Raw genomic sequence first — 23,314 nt, 5'->3', positions numbered from 1 at the left:
AGCCGTTGTGCAGTTGAGAACGTCATAATTGAAAACATTGCTCAAAAGATGCTCAGATAAAAGATGCTGCGTACAAATAAAACTGATTTTCAAAACGCATGTGGCAGCCGCCGCTGGCATGTGTGTGTGAGTAAAGGACAATATATCAGCAGTGCGTAAGAGTAGAAGCAAGAGTTTGTAAACACATGATGTTGATAATGGTGCCCCCATACATAGATATGTATATGTATATATATGTATATGCGTGGCATGGCATGGCCTGCTGCCTAGGTTCCTAAGAAACTCAACTTACAAACATGCCACATGTGGCAGCAACACCCATCTCAGTTGTTGCTGCTGCTGCTGCTACTGCGGCTGGTGCTGCTCAAAGGGGGCAATACGAAAAACATCACGCACCAAAAACAGACAGCGGCGCCAGCTACTCAGATTGAGATTGAAAAGACAGGAATACATGTAATTGAGTGTTTGCTTGAACAATTACATAGCCTAACAGTCAGTGGCAGCAGCAGCAGCAGCAGCAGAAGCACCGTCAGCAGTGGCAATTGTGGCAGCAGCAGCAACTTGCAATACTTTGTGGCCAAAAGAGAAAACTTTTGCATTCAAAAGCGCGCTCAAAGTTCTCAAGGCATCAACAACAGCAGCAGTAGCAGCATCAACAACAGCAGCAGCAATAGCAATACCAACAACAACAGTCAAGACAGCAACAGTAGCAGCAGCATGCGCAGTCGCTGCCGCTGCCCGCGTCGACGTCAACGTCGCTGCTGGCGACGCAGCCAACAAACGGATCCTCAGCGTTTCCATTATTTTTCCCAGTCGCAAACGGACCGTGTTGGGCTATAGACGTGAGCAACGGGGCTCCAGAAAAAACGTTGAGTGCTATAAAGAACAACATAATATACGAATACAAATATATATATATAATATATATATATTATATATATATATATACAGCATATGTAGAATAATAATACTATATAGAAATCGACTCCACACTTCACACTCACAATCTCGCTCAATACGCGCGGCTTAAAAAAATATAAATCAAAAAAAGTAAATAAAATATATAGAGACATCCACACACACACACACATATACAGAGAGAGTGAGAAATCAATATAGAGTGTGTACGGGTGTGTGTGCAAGTGTGTGCGTGTGTGTTATTTTATTTTTTGTTTTGTTCTTAGAAGATTAATACATAGATGTGCGTGTCAAGAGGTCAAACAAACGATTGAGCATTGCAGTCCACATTTGAAACACAGAACTCTCACATCTGGGTTTCTGCTTCTTCTGCTGTTTTTTTTTGGTTTTTGACTTTTTGTCGCGTGAAACTCGATGCCGGCCAAAAAGTGAACGGGAAAAACGGTTCTAATAACGGTCCTAAAAAGTCGACAACATATCGAAAAATCGAGTGAAAGAGAAAGGGAGAGAGAGAGAGCGAGAGAGAGAAAAAGAAAAACCGAAACCCAAGTATGGAAACTCCGGCACATATGTTCGCATCCGTATAGCAAACGTGTACAGACAGTTTTTTCCCACCAAAAACATTTTCGACTGCCTGCAGTCGCTCAGCGCATAGCGAAATCCTGTGAACCGTGAAATCGAAATCTAAATCGGAAAAAGTTTTCAAGTCTCCTCAACATAAACCGCACTCGACATCAATATGGCTTCTGTTATGTACGCCGTATTCCATTTTGCTGCGTTGCAGTGCTCGGCCCGTCCGGAGATATCGCCGTGCACGTGCGAAATGGGCAAAGCCTTCAACCACGTCGAGCTCGCCTGCGAGAAGCTCGAGTCCTTCAACGCTGTCGTCGACAGCCTGGCCAATAAGCTGAACGCCGATGTGAATATCGATCTGAAAATAACCCATTCGCAACTGGACGATCTGGAGATGAGATCGTTCAGGGATATGAACTTTAACATCTACAAGCTGCGCATGCAATGGAACGGACTAAGGTGCGTGGTTAGCTCTTAGAATATGTTAATAGAAAATGGAAATGTGATCTGTATGCCTGCATAAAAGATGTATTTGGTTAATAAGATTTAAGATTGTTTATAGAAACGATATTTTGGGGCTGAAATTTTTTAAAATTGTGAGTGGTACGACTTAAGTTACGAATTTCATCGGGCTTAAATAAGTATATAGAAACAACAATCTGTATTAAAACTATTAAAGTTTTGACTTAGGACTCTCTGGTTAGGCTTTCCTGTCAAACCTTACCTCCTTCGGCTGCTGTGGGATAAACTCATAGAGAAGAGAAGCGGGTGCTGCGGACCTGTCGTATAATTGTGTATTTCTTGGGTTCGAATTGGCTCGAATCTTTCTTTTATTTGTTCCAAAAATCCATCTCACTCTATACTCTAAAACGTCGCCAAACTTCCTAAGACTTCTTAGGTCTTCCGACGTCTTCCCAAGGCTTTCTTTATACTTCTTGACTAAAGTCATTCCAATTTGATAGTTTTCCAACATAAACATGGTCTTAGCTCTTCTGCCTAGACTTGATTCTCAAGCCTTTCACAGCTATCAAGGCTAGGCTACCTCAAAAATGGTGCCTTGGGTCATTGTCTGGATTTTCTTCTCTGATTATTTCCTGAACACTTCATAACATTTTGGGATTGCATAACAAACGCAGCTTACTAATGGAAATTCCCACATTCTAACGGTTTCATTGAAGAGTCTCGCCTCCAGGGTTTACCCCTAAAAAGTTGTTTTCATATGAAACCCCCGCGAAATTCAATAATCGGCTAAATTTCAAGGTCGCGAATGTCTTCCTATCTGAGCAACGTACAGAATTTTCCGTAGGCTGGCTATCAATTTAGGTTCCTTAAACTCAATCAAACCAAAGAAAAACAACAACAAAATTTACGAAAATACGAGTACAATGTACTTAAGCACAATAAAAAAGAAGCAAACAAGAAGCAAAATGCAAAAACAATAATAATGAGAAAATGCGCTTCACTTGTTTCGCGGTCAATTTCCTAGCTGTCATATGATGGGTAGATATATGGGATCCAAAACGAGTATAATTAGCTGCACTTCAATTGAGGCTCAATTGGGCAGACCTGGTTCTGGGATCTAATTATGACCTGGCCGAAGTAAATGATTTAATTTTTCAATTAGAAATTAGCCGAGCTGAACTGAGCTGAGCTGGGATCCACCTCATGCAATTGAGACAAATTACAACTAGTTTCGGGCTGGTTGCGACACGCGTTTCGAACATATTTTTTTTCCTCGACTCAAGACTCAAGATTAGATCCTCAACTAGACGAGCGAGCCAAACAAACGTTTAGCTTCGTGCTTCGATTGTTGATACTTGAATGGCTGCGACCGAGTGGCTTATCAATTATTTTCTATATAAACACGCACACACACATATATATATATAGACACGGGCATATATAGTAAATCCCCAGAGACATCCGACGTATACTTAATGCGTATGCAAAACTGATAATTGCAATTGGATTCGATTCTGGTTCTGGCAGCGAGCGAGCGAGCTGCACGTTTTCACCGCTCAGTCGCAGACTCTGAATGAATTTCAATTTGAAACACTCACAAACACACACACACACACATGCACTTACAGTATTAATAGCAAATATAAATAACCATATCAGAATATATACACAAATATATATAAGTAATATTATATTCAGGCCTATTTCATAAGCGGGGTTCATTGATATTTGACTCCTGCGCCTAATGAGCTGCCAATTCAATTAAAAACAATAAAAATTACAGATACAGTGCAATATATACACACAAATATATATGTGTATATATGTATATGTGTGTGTTTGTAGTATATAGCATTTCTGTACACTTCTGTGCATAGAAATCGATTAACTGCCAAGTTCTGGATGGGTTATACAATTGGCTGACTTTTGCTTTATCAGCGGACAGCATCATTTGTCAAACGTCATCTCTCCATCAGTTGCAATTTGTATGTAAAAAAAACTTGGAAAAATGATTTAATTACTAGAACCTAATCGAATCAGTGCTATATACGCATACATACATATTAAGTACACTCGAAGAAAATATGCTTAGTTAAGTAAGAATTTGAGTAAAGCTTAAGAAGTTTTAAATTTTCAGTTGAAATATATTGCTTTAAGCTCTTCAAGTTTAAAGTAATATAATATTGTTACACTGAAAACAATTTAACAGCATTCTCATTAAATTATTTCATGACAACTTCTGAATAAAAAGAGTTATTTTTAACAAAATTAATTTTATTACAACTTAAAAATTTGTTTGCAATAAAATCTTATTATAAAGAGTTATAAAACTCTGAAAAATGCTGACAAAACTTTCATTAAAATATATAAAAAAAATATTTCTTAAAGATCTATCCAAAAATGTTGCCTTAGACAAGATTTTTTGACTACAACTCTCTTCAGTTTTTTTTCTCAGTGTAGCGCATATGCAACGCCGATTCGGTTCGATTCCATTCGACTTGGGTCGCCAGCGCGTGCTGCCTGAAAAGTGTTCTTTTTTCCGTTCGTTCTTTTTTACATTGATGTCAATTTAATATAATTGACCTATTGCCTTAATATCGCGCTCTGACCAAATCATTCCAGGCCAGGCCACATCACAGCGCCAGGAAAAGCACATGTGCTGCAAGTGAGTGTGCCTGCTTGTGTGTGTGTGTGTGTGTGTGTGTGTGTGTGTGCTATGCTTATGACTCGCTTAGGCAGCGCGTGGCAATCCGCTGCGAAATCCGTTCAAAATCTTTGGCTTTTCTCTGGAAATTGATTTGGCTTGAGTTGCAAGAGCTTTCAAGCGCTACGAACTGATTCCAATTATACATAAATCAAAATATATTTTTGGCACAGTAATGTCACACTATGTATATCGATTTGAAAATAAAGTCGGAATATTCTACTCAGTCATCTAAAGAACAAATGCAAATAATTTATAGCAGGCAATTAAATTTTAATACTACTCCCTGTTCTCATCTGTTCCATTTGATTCCTAATATATTATATAAAATTATATTTTATTATTCATTTTCAACAATTGAAACTATATTTCGAAGTAACCTAATTTTATTTGCATTTTTTTTATATTTTATATTTTGAGTAGATCAGTTAGTCAGTTGGAGCTACTTCACATAAATATCTTAAAGTGGATTAATATATATTGTTAATGATTGAATGAGAAGATACCCTAAACACTTTCTATAGTTGCCTTTTCAAGAACTCTATTTAAAGCATAAATGGAACAGGTATTCAAAAACATAGACTTAATATCTAAAACTTTCATTATCAACGAGTTCAGCGGCTTAAAATTGAAAGCTCCATTAAATTTTCCTATCTTAACAAAATTTTGAAGAATGTTTGAGTAGGAGCTCAGGCACAGTTTAGGTAATTGTAAGATCTCCAAATATTGCCAACTAAAAACTACTTTCATTTCTTGACTTTAATTGCATTTGAACTAATGAAAATTGTTTTCCAGAAAGAGAAACTTCAGATTAGACAAACATATAGCTTCAAAATCAATAATAAAAATTAATTATGAAAAACTGTTTCAAAAATAATAAAATGGAGAAGAAAATAAGGGAAATATAACGTTGCAACTTACAATCCATATATAAATATATATTCAATATCTATATATGTATATTGAAATACATTATATATATGTATACTTCAGATACAAATATATATCTTTAGTAGAATTCTCAACTGTCTTAAGCATTGCTCAAAATTGAGTCAAATTTAAATAATTGTGATTATTTTCATGGCTTAGACCTTTACCCAGAGCCCTAAAAATGAAACCATATTAGTGGACATACATACACATACATATACATATTCATATATATTTATACATATATAATTCTATGGGCTCTGATAAGAGCAGCTGTTTTAATGGACTTGGGCTCGTCATAAGTTTATGACTGGCGCCAACTTGATAGATAATGTGATTTTAATGATCATTTTAACGATCGTCCACTGATCAAATTGTTGAAAAATTTTGTCAACAATTTTGGCTTTTTTTTGTGGGGTTTTCTAATGAAATTGTTGAAACTAGAGAAGAGTAAAAATTCTTCAGCTTGGGCACTGCAATGAGTTGAGCTTGGATGGCTCCATCGATGCATTGATCACTTTTATTTTGTTATGTGTTTTTCTCAGGCTGATAAGAGCCGAAGCCATGTCTAGAGAAGCCATATACTCGTCTTTATATACGCATATATGTCTGATTATACAGTTGAGGAGTAGTTCAGCCCTGACAAAAGTGCGAAAAAGTGTTGAGTACGATAGCTACATAATTTATTATGGAATATTCCGAGTACAAAACGTTTTCAGTGATAACGCAACAACTACTTGAATCGAGCGTGTATATGGTGTATATGTATATGTATATATGTATATGCTGTGCTTTAAGAAGAAGGTAAACAATCAACAAGAAAGTTTACACCAAACTTGGTTTATTATTTAGCTGAAAAACGAGCGAAAGAGAGAGTGAGTGGGAGAGAGAGGGATGGAGAAGCCTAATGAATACTTGGAAATGGAATGTTCCGTTGTTTCTGTTATTGTTATTTGTAATTGTTATTATTATTTTTTTTGTTTGTTTGTCTGCTTGGGGTCAGCTCAGTTTGTGCAAAAGAGCGAGCAGGCAGCCCGGCTAGAGTGAGAGAGAGAGAACGAGCGGGCTCCCAATTGAATTTTATTATTACGTTCAATCAATGATCAAGAGGCCAGCTTAGGTCGTGTGACAATTAAATGACTGACGTTAAGGAATTGTCTATATATATATATATAATATACTACATACATACATATATATATATATATATATATATCTCATTTTATATACATAGATATATAGCTGCTTATGTATCTGGCCTGATATGCGCTCAAGTTCAACGAGCGAACGCTGCCGTCTGCTTATTATAGATACAATACTCGTATCTATTGCAGTTGGCTGGCCAGGCCAGGCTAGGCTAGGCTAGCTAGCTGGCTGCATCATCATCATCATCATCATCCTTGCCTGGTTTTTTTTCCACATTACATAATCAACTGTTGGACAGGCGAGCTCGCAATCAATCAAGATCAAGTGTCTCGAGATCTAAAAATAGATGCCTGCCAATCAGTGGCAGGCTCTTTGGCTGCTGCCAATAACGGCGCCAAGGATGTCCACTGGCTGCCATCAAGCAATTTGCACGCCATCCAGATAGTCAGTCAGCTAGAAGTGGAAGCAGCAGCAGCCAGTTCCCAGCCCAGTTCCCATCATGAATAATGCGACCATTTGGCGCCCCGACGGCGACAACTTAATAGCCGCCTGCAGTCATCGATAAAGATATACAAACGCGAATAGAAAGCGGGGCAGATGCAGGGAGGCTTGCAGATGCGAATACAGATACAGGTATCCATATGATATAGCGACTTTTGGCTCGCTGATAAGCTCTGTCAGCGAAACTGTAGGAATGCAGTTGAAGATACAGATGAATATATAGATTTGGATATGGATACAGCTATGCAGATGCAGCTACAAATATTAAAACAGTTGCAGATGCAGATATAGATGACAATACAGCGACATAGATGCACTTGAAGATACAAATATTGATACAGATACAGATGAAGACATAGCTACATCTATAGATACTTAAACAGTTAAAGATACAGATGCGCAGATGCAGAGATACTTAGCTAACAATACAGACAGTTGCATATACATATAAAGATATAGTATCAATAAGTTAAAGATACGTAGGATGTAAATGGGAACACAGCTGCAGAAGCAGCTGAAGATAGAGATATAGATGAGCATTGATACAGATGCAGATACAGCTTGAGATGTAAAAGCTTCTGATAGATACAAATGCAGATACATATACTGCTACCAGCTAAACACAAAGATGCATATATGATAGAGATATGGATACCAATTCATAGATGTTGATGGGAACAGATGCAACTGAAGATAGAGGCGTGGATATATATGTAAAAGCTACGGATAGATACAGATGAGATGCGGACATAGATGAAGATGCAGTTGTAGACATTGAGCATACAGATTTAGATATAGCTATAGAGACAGCTATAGATACAGTCACAGATACAGATACTTATTTGTAAATGTGGGAACAGACTAAAAGGCAGATTTAGCTATGAATATATAGATACATCATGAAGCAGTTACAGATACATTTGGGTATGCTTATGCATATACAGATGCTCGCAGGCAATGAATATATAATTATATATATTCATATGCAAGACATTGATACAGATTCAGGTAAAGATACAGATATATATATGTATATATACACTTATACATATTCATATGCAAGATATAGATACAGACACAGATAAAGATACAGATATATATAAATACAGATCTATACATTCATGTTTAAAATAAAGATACAGTAAAAGATACAGATGCAGACTCACAAAGCAGAACCGAAGCAGTTGCAAATACAGCAACAACATTCGTATGCAAATCTATATACATTTAGCTATGCAGCACAGCTAGCTACAGATACACGTACTACAGATACATGAATAGCTACTACATATGCAACTCATTCATATATCCAATGACCGCTTTCAGCTGGTGTCATTCGCAGTTGTGCGCCAAAAAGTATGCAGCAGCAGAAAAGTTTACAATTGAATATCAAAAGTTCGTCTTCTACTCAAGTTTTGCATTGCTGCCGTTCAAGTAGCTAACTCTCTGGCTGGGCTGATACTAGCAAAGCGAGTATTCCCCAGTGGCAACTAAATATAGTCTTGGGGAGATAATGTAATTTTGTTATTGCCGAATGCCAAAGTAGGTCTGAGACTCTGTTATTCTAATATTTGCGCATATTGTAATGGCATTAATATATATATTCTATTTTTTGTGCTGTTTGTGGCTATTTATAGATCGCTGCCCGAGCTGCCATTTCGCGGGTTATCGAATGTCACCTACTTAAGCGTCGCCGACAACGAACTCGACGAGATTCCGAAGCACGTCTTGAATCATATGCCGCTGCTGCAGACCTTCGACATCAGCCGCTGCAACATACGAGTCGTGCAGCAGGAGGATCTCAGAGGCATTCAGAAGATCACGAATTTGATATTACCCAGCAATAATATAACTAGATTGGATCGTGGCGCCTTTCCGCTCAGCCTGCTCATCCTGCACTTGGGTCGAAATCAACTGGAATCGCTGAATGGATCGCTGGCCGAATTGACCAATCTCCACTCACTGTTTATCAATGCGAACAATATCAGCGATCTCGATAAGGAGCTACCCGACGGGAGTAAGCTGCGTCTGCTGATGGCGCACAACAATCGACTGGAGCATCTGCCCCTGAACATGGCCACCATGGACGATCTGGAGATCATTCATTTGCACTTCAATCGCTTGAGATCGTTCGATCGTGTGCTGCGGAACGCCCAGCACTTGACCGAGCTGCTCGCGAATAACAACGAGCTGGAGTTTTTGGCTCAGGATGAGTTTCAGTCGTGCCGGCAGTTGGATACGTTGAATCTGGCCTGCAATCATATCCGTTCGCTGAACTTCTCGCTGCATCCGATGGTGAAGCTGACGAGGGGCAACTTCTCGTTCAACGACATTGAGGAGTTCTCCATGGAGGAGCTGCACGGCATGCGCTCCCTCAGGGTACTCGATCTCTCCTACAATCGCATACAGCGTCTGCTGCCAGCCTACAAGCACAGCCCGGAGCTGGCGCTCATCGATCTGCGTCTCGATCACAATCAAATTATTACTCTGGACTCCGCTTTGGCGGGCTTAAGTCATCTGCGCATACTCAGCCTGCCAGAGAATCGAATCGAATACATACTCCCAGGAGACTTGAATGGCATGAATCGATTGGAAATACTCGATCTGACCGCCAATCAACTGGTCGAACTGAAGCAGCTGGAAACGGTGAGAATTTGAGAAACTCAAAGAACGTTTAGCTAAGCCTTAACTTCTCTTTAACTTCTCTCTGCAGACTCTGCTGCCCAGCTTGAAGATCCTGAAGGTGGCCTATAACAACATCACGAAGCTGGAGCGCGACTTCTACGGGCTGCCAATGCTCTGCCAGGTCAACCTGACCAACAATCAAATCTCGAGCATCTCCAGCGAACTCGTCACCAATACGCGCTGCAAGAATCACAATGTTCCTGGCAAATTGGAGATGTTTTTGGATGGTGAGTGAATAGTTTAGGGAGGGGGTGAGAAAATGAAGAGAGAGGGAGAGAGAGAGAGAGAGAGAGAGAGAGCTAGAGCTAGAGCTAGAGCTAGAGATAGCTAGATATATATATATATAAAAATATATATTGAGAAGATGGTGAGTGAATAGTTGAGATAGAGAGAGTGAGCGAAAGGGAGAGTGAGAGAGATAGAAAAAGAGACAGCGAAAGAGAAAACAAACGGAGAGAGAGTGAGAGATTGAGAAAAAAGGTATGAAAAAAAGATGGAGGGGAAAGAGAGATAGAAGAAGAGAGTGGGAATCTATAGATTGAGATAGAAGAATATGAGGGAGCTAGGGAGAAATATGGATATTATTATAGAAAGAAATCAAGGGACAGAAAGAAATACTTAAAAGAAAATGAGGTAGACAAAATGAAAGAGAGATAGAGAAAGAAAAAGAGAAAGAGATAGAAAAACAGTGGTAGAGAGAGAGAGAGAGAGAGAGAGGGAGAGAGAGAGAAAGGTAGAAAGAGATTAACAACGTTACGTATCTTGACTGAAACAGATATTCCGTATATCCCATGAAGATCTTTCGATTCCAGCTCCTTGTGCTTTGCTCTTCTTCTTCTTCTAGACTATCTATCTATGTTGCCTATCCATTCGCCTATCAGCCTTGCCTCTACCCCTTAGCGCCCTTGTCTTATTACGATGCGTATAATATAGAGATATCTAATATTAATGCTCACATTACCTCTATATAATACCCTTTAGACAATCCCATCATGTGTGATGTGCGCCTGAACGAGCTGTGCCGCTTGATGATCGCGCAGGATGCGCGCATTCGGGGCCGATCGCAGTGCTTTGAGAACGATCAGGAGGTGTGCACGGTGCTGCCAATGCTCTACAATTACGATTTGCCGCTGCTGGTGACCAAGCTGAAGATCGTCGATGCAGAGGATGCCAAGCCACTGGTCCAAATGCTCGTGCCCTCGCCCATCTTGATCAAGAACAAGGACGAGCTGCTGCCGCCGATAATTGCGACACTCGGACAGCCGTTGATCAATCCGGTCATAATAGCTGCACCACCGGTAGTGCCACCCACATTGCTGCTGGCCGCAGCCACAACCACGCCACCGTCTGCGCCAGTGCTCGAGGAAGCCAATACAACGAACCCAACAACAACAACAACAACAACAACAACGTCAACGACTTCGGCAACAACCACGACGACAACGTTTCCTCCTCCTATTAGTGCAGGTACAACACCCACTCCGGTTAATCCCATGGAAATGGTAACCACCACAGCACCAACCACGACAACCACCAGCACCACAACGCCGCAACCGAATGATACGCTGCCCGTTGTCCTGGACATCGAGGAGCCCAATCAGATGAAGCCGTCACAGATGAACGCCACAGCCGAAGCTGTGGAGCTGCCTCCAGGCTCGGTGCCAGAGCCGAAGCCGAAGCCGGCAGAGCAAACGGAGGCCGATACTGTGGCTAAGACAGAGTATGAGACGGTCGAGTATATACCGAATGTGGTGCTGGTGCCGACGCCGATGCCGATGCCGATGCCAGCGAGCAAATCGAATTTGCTCGATGAGGATGCCGATTCGCAGTCCAATTCGGTGCACGAGGAGTATCCGTCGGTGCTGCTCGGCGATGTGGAGCACGCGGCACAGAATCTGCAAATACCCGAAGAGCCGCCGGAGCAGTGAGGAGCCACAAAACGAAGAAGAAGAAGAAGAAATAACTAAATCTAAAAAAATACACAACACAAGAATTATTTAACTGTAAAGGCGCTGGCAGGCGTAGGCGTGGGCGTAGCGTGTTTTTGGGGGGCGTGGCATGCAACGTGAGAAAAGGAGAAACTTTTTTGGATTGTATGTCTTAAGTTAATCTAAGTTTAAACGCGAAATCGAATCGAACAAATAATATCAAAGCAAAGAGAAAGTTAAAAAAAAAAGCAGAAAATTTTCGAGCGGATCGACCCGAACAGACGAAAGGACGAACGAAACTTAGGACAGGCTTTAAGGTATAAGTCGAATGCTGGGCGGGTGGGGCACACAACTTGGGGGTGGGTACAGCTTGTCTGGCCAGTAGGAGGAGAGCGAATATAAATATTTAAATAACTGTATACACCATATACATACGTTGAAAAGTTTTACAAGTAGGTACTTAGAGTTAAACAAAAAAAAAAAAAACACAGAAATCCAGCAAAAAAAATAAATAAGCGAAAAGTTAATGTTAAAAGAGAAAAACGAACAAGCCACACACACATACACAAACAACCACATACACTCCCACACACACACACAACAGTAGCAACGCACATAAAAACACAGATTGAAATTATATATTGTTATCAGTTGGTTAACAAATGAATTTAGTTTGTAGCGCGTAATTATATAAATGAAAATGAAAATGGTATTCTAAATAAAGTCGTAAATAAAAACTTTGTTTCAATTTGAGCTCAAGTCAAAACTCAAATTCAAATGTCAAGTTTTAGCGCCCTTAAGAAAAATCGATAGCAAATAAATAACATTAGTGCTGTTAATTAACAGCACTCATGTACTGTACATTGTGTGGCGGCTTGCACATAGCACAACAGAGTTAGTTCACATCACTAACGATGTGCCTTCTTGCTGTAGTTGTATAATTATAAAAAATATAAAGTACTAACTAAAGTTTTTACTTTTAATTTTTTTTTTGTTTTTTGTTATTGAATTTTAACTTCTTATCGACAGTTTGGTTTTTTCATCGATAGCTGTTCACAAACAGTTGCACCTTCACTATTATATCGATATATCGTTTAACTTCTTTTATTTAGTTATACCATCGTCAGCGATAGGAGACGGAGCAAAACAGCAGCAGAAAAAGAAAGCAATCGCAAAAGCCATACAAAACAAGAAAATTCATTGCTCTGTTTCATATTATATTTGGCTAACAATTGTGTGTTTCGTGAAAAATTGTGTAAATAACGCGTACACTACAACTGCATATAATTGGTCTCCATTTCAATTTTGTTGACGTCGCCGTCTGTTGTCATCGTCTTGTGACTGTGTCGGGCATATAAAAAGAAAGTCGTAAAATATATAAAACTAGCTGGGAGGAGTAGTTGTCGTTGTTTCTTGGAGCCCCACACTCACACATATATATAATAGAAACACTATACACTAAACACTATATACACACACCTACACAGACACACGCACACACACTCAACAAACACGGACTAGCTAACTGCAGCAAGCGCAACGCACAGAGCGGAGAGAAGAAGTATTGCAGCAGGTAAGCGGACGTGGGCAGCGTTTGGGGCGAGCATTTCTCTTTAGTTTGCTTCTTTGTGTTTGTATTCTTTTTTTTATATTTTATTATTGGCAGCGAATACTGTAAACAAGGCGAGCATATTGTACATATACATGTATGTGTATGTGTATGAACGTCACAAATCTGTGCTTCACTTAACGGAAGTTGTTATTTTTGTTGTACATAAAGAAAATATTAACTTCGAGCTTCTTCATAGTTTTTGTAGTTGTAGTTCTGTTTTATTTATATATAAATGTATATTTTGTTGATAACAGTTGTTACTGTGTATTTTCGCCGGCTCGTTTCGCCGCCGCCTCGTCGCTTAGTCATAGCTGGAACTGGTTTATGTTGCCCATTTCGCCGCAATAGAAGTGACTAATGAATGAAGGTGTCTTTCTATATCAGGTGTCGATGCATACCAACACTTTAAATATAAATATACAAAAAAATGTACACACATACAAATTAATTTGAAATCTAATCGTAATTTTCGTTTTCGATTTGTTATCACAGAGTTATACACACACAAGCAGACGCACATGCACATAGAGGCACAGACGCACACAAACATACAATGCATACGCCCCATATTGAACGCCCGCATGCACAAAATGCAACATTAGTTATGAGAGAGAGAGCGACAAATGAGAGAGGCAGAGCGTTAGAGTATTAGAGAGCGAGTGCAAGATCAGAGACCTGCACAGTGGGCTACGCTATGCAAATGCTGACCTTCGGCTACACATACCCCCATTATCGATTCCACACATTCGCAATATTGCGCTAAACGATAAAACGGACAAGCCGCAAACAAAGGGGTTCATAATAGCATTAGACAACACACAAACAAAGAGCACGGAATATTTTCTCTAATGTGTGTGCTCGAGTGTGCTTGTTGTTGCTGGCCGCCATTTAAATCACATTCGTATCAATTCGCATCACGCACTCATTCGCCTGCTCAGTCTCGCTTGTGATCTCGATCTCGGCAAAGCTCTCGCCCGCTGCTGCGCTTCCGTTGCGCGAATTGTTTTTTAGCCAACGTTCATTGAACTTGACGTTGAATTCAAGGCTTCTCTGGTCGCAAGCTGTTCAGTTTATATCTAAATACATACACACAAACCAACACAGACCCTAATATATTTTTGGCAATAAAAACGTCGCTGTCGTCGTCGTCACTGCAAAAGTCAAGTGCAAAAATAAAGCGTCACAACAAAGAAAGTTCGCGTCGTAACAACCACCCCACAAATACGCCGTGCTTCCTCTCTCTTTCTTGCCGATGGCTTGTTGGGGTCTGGCATTCGGTTGTTCAAGTTCAGGCCAATGCACCTCCCCCTCATTTCCAATCCGTTTTCGTTTTTTTCTGTTTCTTGTGCGACATTTAATTGAATTATTCGTGTTGTCTTTACTTCTATTTTGCTGCAGCAAGCAGAGCGCGAGAGGAAACAAAACAAAACAAACAAACCGTTAACTACCGGCCCGCATTTCAACTATTCTCTCTGTCTCTCTCGTTGTCTGATCTGCACGCACGGCCCATTATTACAACTGAGCAGCGGTCAATGAATCCAGCAGCATTCACAAAAACATACTCTCACACAAAAACATACTCACATGCACAACATATACATATACATATAGACCCGTTCGACTAGTTTCGAACTCTGTGCTTTTCGAATTCGAAATCTGCACGAAGTTTCTTTTTAAGCCGGCTCCAATATGTGTCAAGTGCGTTCATCACTCACACTTCAGCGGCAACTACGCATTCCAACTCGTTCTAGATTCTAGATGTCGAAATATCTGTGTGCTCGCTTACCTGACTCTGGCTCTGAGTAACATCAAATAGAATAAATTCTTAATGTGCGCTGATATCTTATCAGCTTTAATTAGGCTACGTCGTAAACTCGCGTATGTGCGCGTTTATGTTTTTCTAGATCTCTGACGTGAATTGTGGATTAGCTTTAGTTTATATTCTACTCAACAGCCAAAGAACATTCGCAAAAAATTGTTTACAAATCATTAAAAGAAACAAAAAATCGTATTTAATTGTATTAGCACATGTGAAATTAGACTGTGATTTTTATGTATTTTCACATTGATTAGAATCCGAAGGTCATCGGCATAAACACCTTCCTTCGACTGTTTTCGATTTTCTGTCAGTGATAAAAAACGGTTATAATTATTTCTTATTGTGTTTTGCATAAAGCAGCTTAGCGGCAATTTTGCTCATTCCAAACAATTGCTATTTATAGCAAATACCACGACAATGGGTGGTCTGTTCGCTGCACTTTTCTGGCTTCTTTCCTGGAAAGGGTCTGTATTACCACGATCATGAGTCTTGCTATTTAATATTTACTGAAATTTCTGTATAACTGGCAGCTCCATGAGTGCAATTAGCATAGCAGTCTTATATTTTCTCTTATACAGGACCATTTCAACAACTAACCTGTATCTATCAGCTTTTGTCTGACAGTTTTTTGCACAGAGCATTTCGTTTTCGACTTCGTTCGCAGTTTCTTACTAGTTTTTGCTCGTTTGTTTATCTATTTTTGTTGTTGTGCAAATTGAATTACAAATACGCTCTCTATGTCACATAGGCGTGTGTAGGGTGCTGTGGTTCTATTCTAGACTTGAACTTGGGTCTGTTTCGAGCACTATTTAGTTTTCTTTTCTTATACGTTTCTATTTAAAGTTTATTAATTTTGTTGCACTTTCGTTTTAATGTGCCTTAACACTGCACAACATTTCTAACTCTATATATACATACATATATATCTATGTACTCTTATACTACGTATTTTGACTGTATTATCTTGTATCTCATACTTAGCTTGCTTTGGAGCACTTATAACAGCAAAACAAAAAAGCTAAAGAAAAATTCAAGCAATTAAAAAAACACCTTCTATATATAGCATATAGAGAAAGCAAAAAAACTACTTGTATAAGTCAATCGCAAAGAAACAGAAAACAAAAACAAACCGAAAAGTAAGTCTTAATGTTTTCTTTGCATAAACTTTTACTTAAAATACACCGCCTATGATTTTTGATACATATATATACGTTTTTATTTGATACATGACACTATAAATGTGGACATGGGTATGATAGTTGACTGAAGCTCAAAGCGGACTAAATTAAAAGCTTTAATTGAAGCTGTAAACAGAGCTTTTAGTTGAAAAGTAGCCAAGAATTTGTATTATTTTTCAAAAATGTATGAACTACACGCATTTGTTTTTGAGTTTTGAAACAGCACACATACACGGACATACACATAGACACATTGCCACCCATATATACATTTATATGTTATAGTTTATCAAAGAATAAAGTTAAACTCGCACAGATCGGATGCGCCCCTGTGCGACATATTTGGAATTGTTTTTTTGGATTTGTGTGTATTGATTATATTTTATATAGAAATTATTTATATACATATATTGTATATATATGTATAGTATATATACATATGTATAGATATATATATATTGTAATGTGACATTCATTTCACAACAGAATTCATTTTGTTTTTGGTAGCGTTTTAATGTATATAACAAAATTCAAGCAAAACAGAAATTTGATTTGAAAACAAAATTTAGTGAAAACGGTTTAACAGCTCTAGAGTATTAGTACAAACATAAACTGTAGACGCAGAGAATTGTATTTAGTTATAGCCATGTTAATACACCTCTTCACTCTTCTCGTCACACAGTGAGAAAACAAAAAGACGATATGCAGGTCAATGTCGCCGGACTACGAAGAAACATCAAAAATCTCGCGCACAACTATTCGGATGCACAGGTAAGTCAATTTATTAATATCTATTGCATTATCCACATTACTCACGAATGACTGTTCAATTGTTAGGTTAAGGTGCGCGAGGCAACTTCCAATGATCCATGGGGGCCATCGGCCACAATTATGGCCGAAATAGCCGACTTGACGTACAATGTTGTTGCCTTTTCGGAGATAATGCAAATGATATGGAAACGCTTGAATGACCATGGCAAGAATTGGCGGCATGTCTATAAGGCGCTCATACTGCTCGAGTATCTGATTAAAACGGGCACAGAGAAGGTGGCCCAGCAGTGCAAGGAGAATATATTTGCCATACAAACGTTGCGTGAGTTTGTCTACTTTGAGGAGGGCAAGGATCAGGGCACGCATGTGCGCGAGAAGGCCAAACAATTGGTAAACCTGCTCAAGGACGATGAAAGGCTCAAGAACGAGCGTGTTAAGGCGTTGAAAGCCAAAGAGCGCTTTGCTCTACATCCGAGTGGCTTTGGCAGCGATGGGTACATTGATGGACCCTCACAGCGTGACATGCCGCCGGGCTGGCAAGAGGAGCCGCCCAAAAATGCATCCGAGCTGGAAATGGTACGTCCACAAACCGCTGGTGAGGAGGAGCTGCAGTTGCAGCTTGCGATGGCCATGTCGCGGGAGGAAGCCGAACAGGAAGAAGCCAAAAGGCGCAGCGACGATGTGCGTCTGCAATTAGCACTCAGCCAGAGCGAGCAGGACTTCAAGTAAGGATAATCAAACGACTTCTATATTCCTTAGTTAATAATATTCTTGCTTTCATAGGGATTCAAGTGGCCGACCCATACCGGCGCCTAAGAAGGAGGAGCAACAGAGCCATTTGCTAGACTTGCTGGACATCTCGCTGGGCGCGACAAGCATTTCGAGTCCACCAATGGGCGCTGCTGGCGGCGCCGCTGCTGTTGTCGATCCCTGGGCTGCACCCTCTAACCGTGCAGCTAGTCAACTGTCAGATCCTTGGGCTGGCGCTGCCGCCTCGCCCCATGTCGATCCGTGGCATCCCGCGGCTGCTCCACGTACGATTATGAGTGCAGGTGTGCCGCTAGGAGCAGCTGCGCAGGCGCCGCCTCAACCTATTAGCGCAACTGGCGATGCTTGGGGCCTGCGCACACAGTCGCCATCCTTGGCGTCTGGCTCCTCCAACGAGGGCTGGCTACAAACGAATGGCAATGCCAACCAAAATGGTCGTATAGCTGCACCAGCGCCTGTGGACGCGTGGTTGACAAAAACAGCAGTCAGCCCCGTATTGGCAGCTGCTCCAACCACAACACATGCGGCGAGCAATGGTAGCTCTGGGGATCCTTGGCTGAGTGAAGTACAGCCAGCAGCAGCTGCAGCGCCAGCTGCTTCTGCCGATCCCTGGGCAGCAGCACAACCAAGTGCAGCTACCTTAGATGATCCTTGGAAGGCAATGCAAACAGGCGCCATTAAGGTAAGTGTCTATACATCGATGACAAACGCTTTAAGCTAATCGCTTCTCTTGTCTCGCAGAAACAATCACCCGACTTTGATGAGTTTGATTTGATCACCAATCGCAATAAAAGTGCCGAACACAACAATTCGAATGCCTCCAATAACAACAATGGTTTGTGAACGTAATGCTTAATGGATTCAATGAGTAACTAGTTTTAATTGCTCGACAGCTTCGCTGCTGGACGATATGGATCCGCTTTCGACAAACTATGGCAACAACAGCGGCTCAATGCATCCATCAACAGGAGCCACCACAAAGAAGCCCTATCGTGATCCGCTTGCATTCCTTGGCGAAAATTCAGCGCTGGTCAATTTGGATAATCTAATTAAGCCAAATACGCCGCAGACACAGTCAGGACTTGCGCCCGCCTACAATCCATTTGCGGACAACGTGATGCCACCCAAAACGAATCTATTCCAGCAGCAGCAGCCAGCCGTAAATACGACTAGAAACTCTCTGGAAACTATTATCTAATTATTGTTGTTATTAATCAAACCAGGTGCCGTCCATCAATCAATTGAAACAACAGCCGCCCTTTCCCGTCAACATGAATCAGGATCCATGGGCGCCGGTTACCGGTGGAGTCAGTGCAGCCTCCCAGGTGAGTGTGCAAGCGTGTGTGTACGATTGTTTAGGCATATTTAACTGTATATATATATCTATATATTTATATATATATATATATAAATATATATGTATATATATATATATTATTTGAGATTTTCTGCGATTAGTCTAATCATTTTTATGGGTAATTCTTTTACTTTACTTTTCTACTATTATCGTTTCCTCTCTTTCTCTTCATTGCATTTTGTTTCCTCTTAAACGTACATTTGTTTTGCTTTTACATTATGAGCAACTGTTGCATGCAACAATTAAAATCCAAATCGATTTGAATCATAGCCCAATCCCTTAAAGCCGCTGCGTCCGACTAGTTTGCAGCTAATAGACGACTTTCAGCCGATGAGCGCATTCAATAAACCCCCTACCCTGTCCCGTCCACAGCAGATGTTCTTCAACGCCAGCAATAATAATAACAACAACAGCAAGAACAACAACAACAATCCACAGAGCGACAACAACAATGCCTATACTCATAGCTATGGTTACAATAGTCCCCACATTGACAATATACGCAACATGGATATATTGGGCGAATCGCCATTGCAGCATTCATATTTTGTCAGCCCCTCGGCCCCATCGCCCTCTATTCAGTTTGGGAGCAGCAGTTACAACACTCCTAGCTATTCTCCCTATACGCATAGCTACAGCAGCGCCCTTTCAGAATCATTGGCCGATACGCCAGGCGTGAGCATTTCACCATTGAGCTATGAGAGCAGCCAAATGGCGCACCCTAGTGGCATCTATGGCAATCCAAATGAAACCATGGGCGGCAACTACTACAAATTGGAAGTGAGTTGGAGACTCGTAGCCGTATTCTGTTGTTCGTCGTTCTGCAGTTGTCCTTATTGATGCTATTTGATATTGCCAGAAACAGAAACAGATTTGCGATTTGTTGTTGCTTTGCTTGAGTTTAATTTAGTTTGCTGTTTGTTTATGATTTGAATTTTTTTTGTTGATTTTTTCTTTGTATGATTTTCTTAAACAACTGCTAGAGAATGCCCTTAATGCGCCAGGGAATGAAACTGTATTAACTATCTGCTTACTTAATCCATATAACTAAGCCAAATCCCAAAATTTGGATTATATAATTCCTTAAGGCTTCTTTAAACTTCTATGTTACCAAAAACTTGAATGATTTTCTTGAGAAATAACTCTTTGTCACGCTGTGAACTCTAGTTATAACTATAAATTCTATAACTATAAATTTCCATGCCAAAACTGAGTGCAGAACTGCAAACTCATCATCTGGCCAAATTTGAACAATTTCTTCAATCTCTACGGTTTCATTCCCTGCCTATCGCTCTCTGTTTAATACGTCTTAAATACTTGAGTAATCATTGTTAACAAGCAGCTGCTATCTGCTGAAGAGAAACAAAAAACACAGTTGATCATAATATTTTCTAATTGTAGCCAACAATGGAGGCTTGGACGCTTAAATAAAACACAAACAATAATGCAATAATATGCAAAAAATACAATGCAAATGGGTAAAATGTTTTTTCGAATGTGCATGCTCTGCTATCCAAATAATACTAGAAACTAAAGCCACAAATGCCCGATAGTTGGCAAAAAAAAACAAAAATAAAAACTTATACTAAACACTAAACTAACCAACTAATTGAACGTAGCTGCTAGCAACTGCATGTAGATAGTTTTGCTTAGTTTAGCGCCAATGTACGAGACACTTTAGAATTGTTTAAACTAATATTTGAAATTGGATTCTTACAGCAAAACAACAACATGCCGTGGATAAAGCCGGAGGCAGCCGCAACGAATCCGTTTTTGTCATAAGGAGTCAATCAATCAATCAACACAATAATATTAATCAGCAGCATGAGCAACAGCAGCAACTAATAGCAGCTAACACCACAACAGCAACCACACTTTGACGGGGTACAGGAACACGAAGAAGAACAACAACAACCATAGAGTAGCAATAGAAGCAAACTGAAAATATGAAATAACTAAAAACAAAATTATGTGTAAGAAAGTATTATTAAACTGTAAAATATGTGATGTGTTGTTTCAGTAAACAACTACAACAACCAGCAACAACAACAACAGCAGCTGCAACAGAAACAAACAGAGTTACGTGCAATGTGTAGGCTTCAACAGTTTTTTTTTAATAGGTTCTCTCTCTGTCTCTGTCTGGCTTTTAAACATATTGTAATAGAAATCAACTCCAAATGTATAGTTAATAATAATAATAATATGAGCAACAACAGCACTGAGGGTCTTCAGCCTAAGCATGAACAATTGTAAACGATCCATATTCGAGTCAAGTCCCCCGATTGGCTGCCTATTCATAATTTATTTCATAGCTGTTAAATGTTGTTGTTGTTGAAACCAAAAAGGAATGGAAGAAGAAAACATTTGAAGGATCGGTTCAGATCAGAAATTGAATTGTTATATAGCTTTAAAAAACAAATTAATAATCTGTGCATTGTCGAGAGGATATTCACATTAACAACAACCGCAACAACAACAACAACAACAACAAACATTTTTGTGTCTGTGCTTTATAATTGTAAAATTTTTTAAAAACATTTTACGTTTTTTGCGACATTTGTTTTAAAACGCTAAAAAACAAAACGTAAAAACGAAAAGTTAAATTTTTTTAAAATACATTTTTATGAAATTTTTCAAAAAAAAAAAACAAGAAAAGAAAAGAAAAATAGAATTTATGTGCGTTTTGTGTTTTTGGCCACCTTTCAAAAACAAAATGCAATGCATATATAATTTTGCTGTTGAACATTTTTATAGCAAATAGTTTAAAATTTACAACAAAAACAAAAATGCAAAAATATATAAACAAAATATTATTATTAATAAATGCTAAACAAAAGAAATGGTATACATTTAGGTTAGAATACGTAAAATTTGTCTAAGCGTAACTTAATGATAAAAACAACAAAATATAAAGTAAAACAACAACAACTGATGTGGAAATGCTTAAAGAGATTTACACGCATATACATATATATTATATATATACATATAGCTAAACATACACAACACATATACATATATATACACACGTGCTAAAAACAAAAGTAAAATTTAAAGCATATTTTCATAAAATTAAAAACTTTATTTTAACAAAACAAACGAGAGACACTCCAAACATACAAACTTCGGATGCTCGCATTGCACAACAGTGGGGCAAAAGTGCTAAACGCTTGCATCGGGACAGTTTCGCCTTCGCCTTTGCCTTCTCCTTTCGCCCCATTCCCAACGTCAGCTCACATCCTCATCTCGCATGCCCAGCAGCCACCACTTGACAGCCATCGCCAGCTCTCAACACTTTGCTCTAGCATGGAGGGGGGGACAGGGTATAGGCAGAGGCTGAGCACGATTATGTTAATTCCAGGAGGGGGCGCAGCATCCAAAGCAGCAGCAGCATTAACGGAGCACGCCCACCGCATATGGCAGTGATATTTTGGATGCTACGTGAGTGGTGGATGTGAATGTGGTGGTGGTGGTGCTGGATGTGGATGTGGATGTGGTGTTGCGCAAGTGGCTGGCCGACGCGATTTGGTTTTGATATTTGACATGCGCTGGGGGCCATCAGGAAACTTCGTTTAAATGAAATCAAAAGTGCACAAATACATAATTTACACAAATTTCCAAGCAGCCTAAAAAAGCAGAAAACAAAACGAATGGAAAAAATGGTAAAAATATCTGAGGAGTTGCTGAATATTGATGTTAGATCAAGGAAGGAAGATGAGAGCTCAAATAAGTGGGTAAGTTTTACAAATACGAATCAAATTACTGAAAGATTTTTGACGCGGTGAAATGAACGTTGAAATACCCTAGAAATTTTCATTATCCCATATATATAAATATATCTTTTATATATATATATATCAAAGACTTAGCCCAGCTTCACTTTGTCATCTTAGCCAGAGACCCTAAACCTTATTTATATTAATAAATTTCTTAGCAGATTTGTTATTTATAATAGGTTTCCC

General features: G+C 39.5%; 2 protein-coding genes across 9 annotated transcripts; both read left to right on the top strand.

Annotated features, from left to right (window-relative positions):
* Nucleotides 1-818: 818 nt before the first annotated feature.
* Nucleotides 819-12,379, top strand: LOC111593211 (insulin-like growth factor-binding protein complex acid labile subunit). Of its 3 annotated transcripts, none has more exons than XM_023305856.2 (5): nt 819-868; nt 1,185-1,950; nt 8,872-9,880; nt 9,948-10,146; nt 10,901-11,847. In XM_023305856.2, the coding sequence occupies exons 2-5, from the start codon at nt 1,658-1,660 to the stop codon at nt 11,845-11,847; spliced, it is 2,448 nt and encodes an 815-aa protein (XP_023161624.2). In that variant the 5' UTR covers nt 819-868; nt 1,185-1,657. The 3 variants fall into 3 exon arrangements, with proteins under 3 accessions (XP_023161624.2, XP_023161625.2, XP_023161626.2); XM_023305857.2 differs by having other exon boundaries at nt 837-868; nt 1,188-1,950; XM_023305858.2 differs by lacking the exon at nt 819-868 and having other exon boundaries at nt 1,658-1,950; nt 10,901-12,379.
* A 667-nt stretch (nt 12,380-13,046) lies between these two features.
* Nucleotides 13,047-21,380, top strand: LOC111593201 (epsin-1). 6 transcript variants are annotated; one of them, XM_023305831.2, is made up of 9 exons: nt 13,047-13,420; nt 17,139-17,227; nt 17,294-17,952; nt 18,011-18,677; nt 18,737-18,830; nt 18,889-19,154; nt 19,219-19,320; nt 19,725-20,132; nt 21,072-21,380. In XM_023305831.2, the coding sequence occupies exons 2-9, from the start codon at nt 17,159-17,161 to the stop codon at nt 21,132-21,134; spliced, it is 2,328 nt and encodes a 775-aa protein (XP_023161599.2). In that variant the 5' UTR covers nt 13,047-13,420; nt 17,139-17,158; the 3' UTR covers nt 21,135-21,380. The 6 variants fall into 6 exon arrangements, with proteins under 6 accessions (XP_023161599.2, XP_023161601.2, XP_023161600.2 ...); XM_023305833.2 differs by lacking the exons at nt 13,047-13,420; nt 19,725-20,132 and adding exons at nt 16,674-16,820; nt 20,754-20,830 and having other exon boundaries at nt 21,072-21,153; XM_023305830.2 differs by lacking the exon at nt 13,047-13,420 and adding an exon at nt 16,677-16,820 and having other exon boundaries at nt 19,728-20,132.
* The last annotated feature ends 1,934 nt before the right edge of the window (nt 21,381-23,314 follow it).

The sequence above is a fragment of the Drosophila hydei genome, unplaced genomic scaffold, assembly GCF_003285905.1.
Source record: "Drosophila hydei strain 15085-1641.00,03,60 unplaced genomic scaffold, DhydRS2 tig00008135-arrow-pilon, whole genome shotgun sequence".
NCBI lineage: Eukaryota > Metazoa > Arthropoda > Insecta > Diptera > Drosophilidae > Drosophila > Drosophila hydei.
This window is presented reverse-complemented; position numbering and strand designations above follow the sequence as displayed.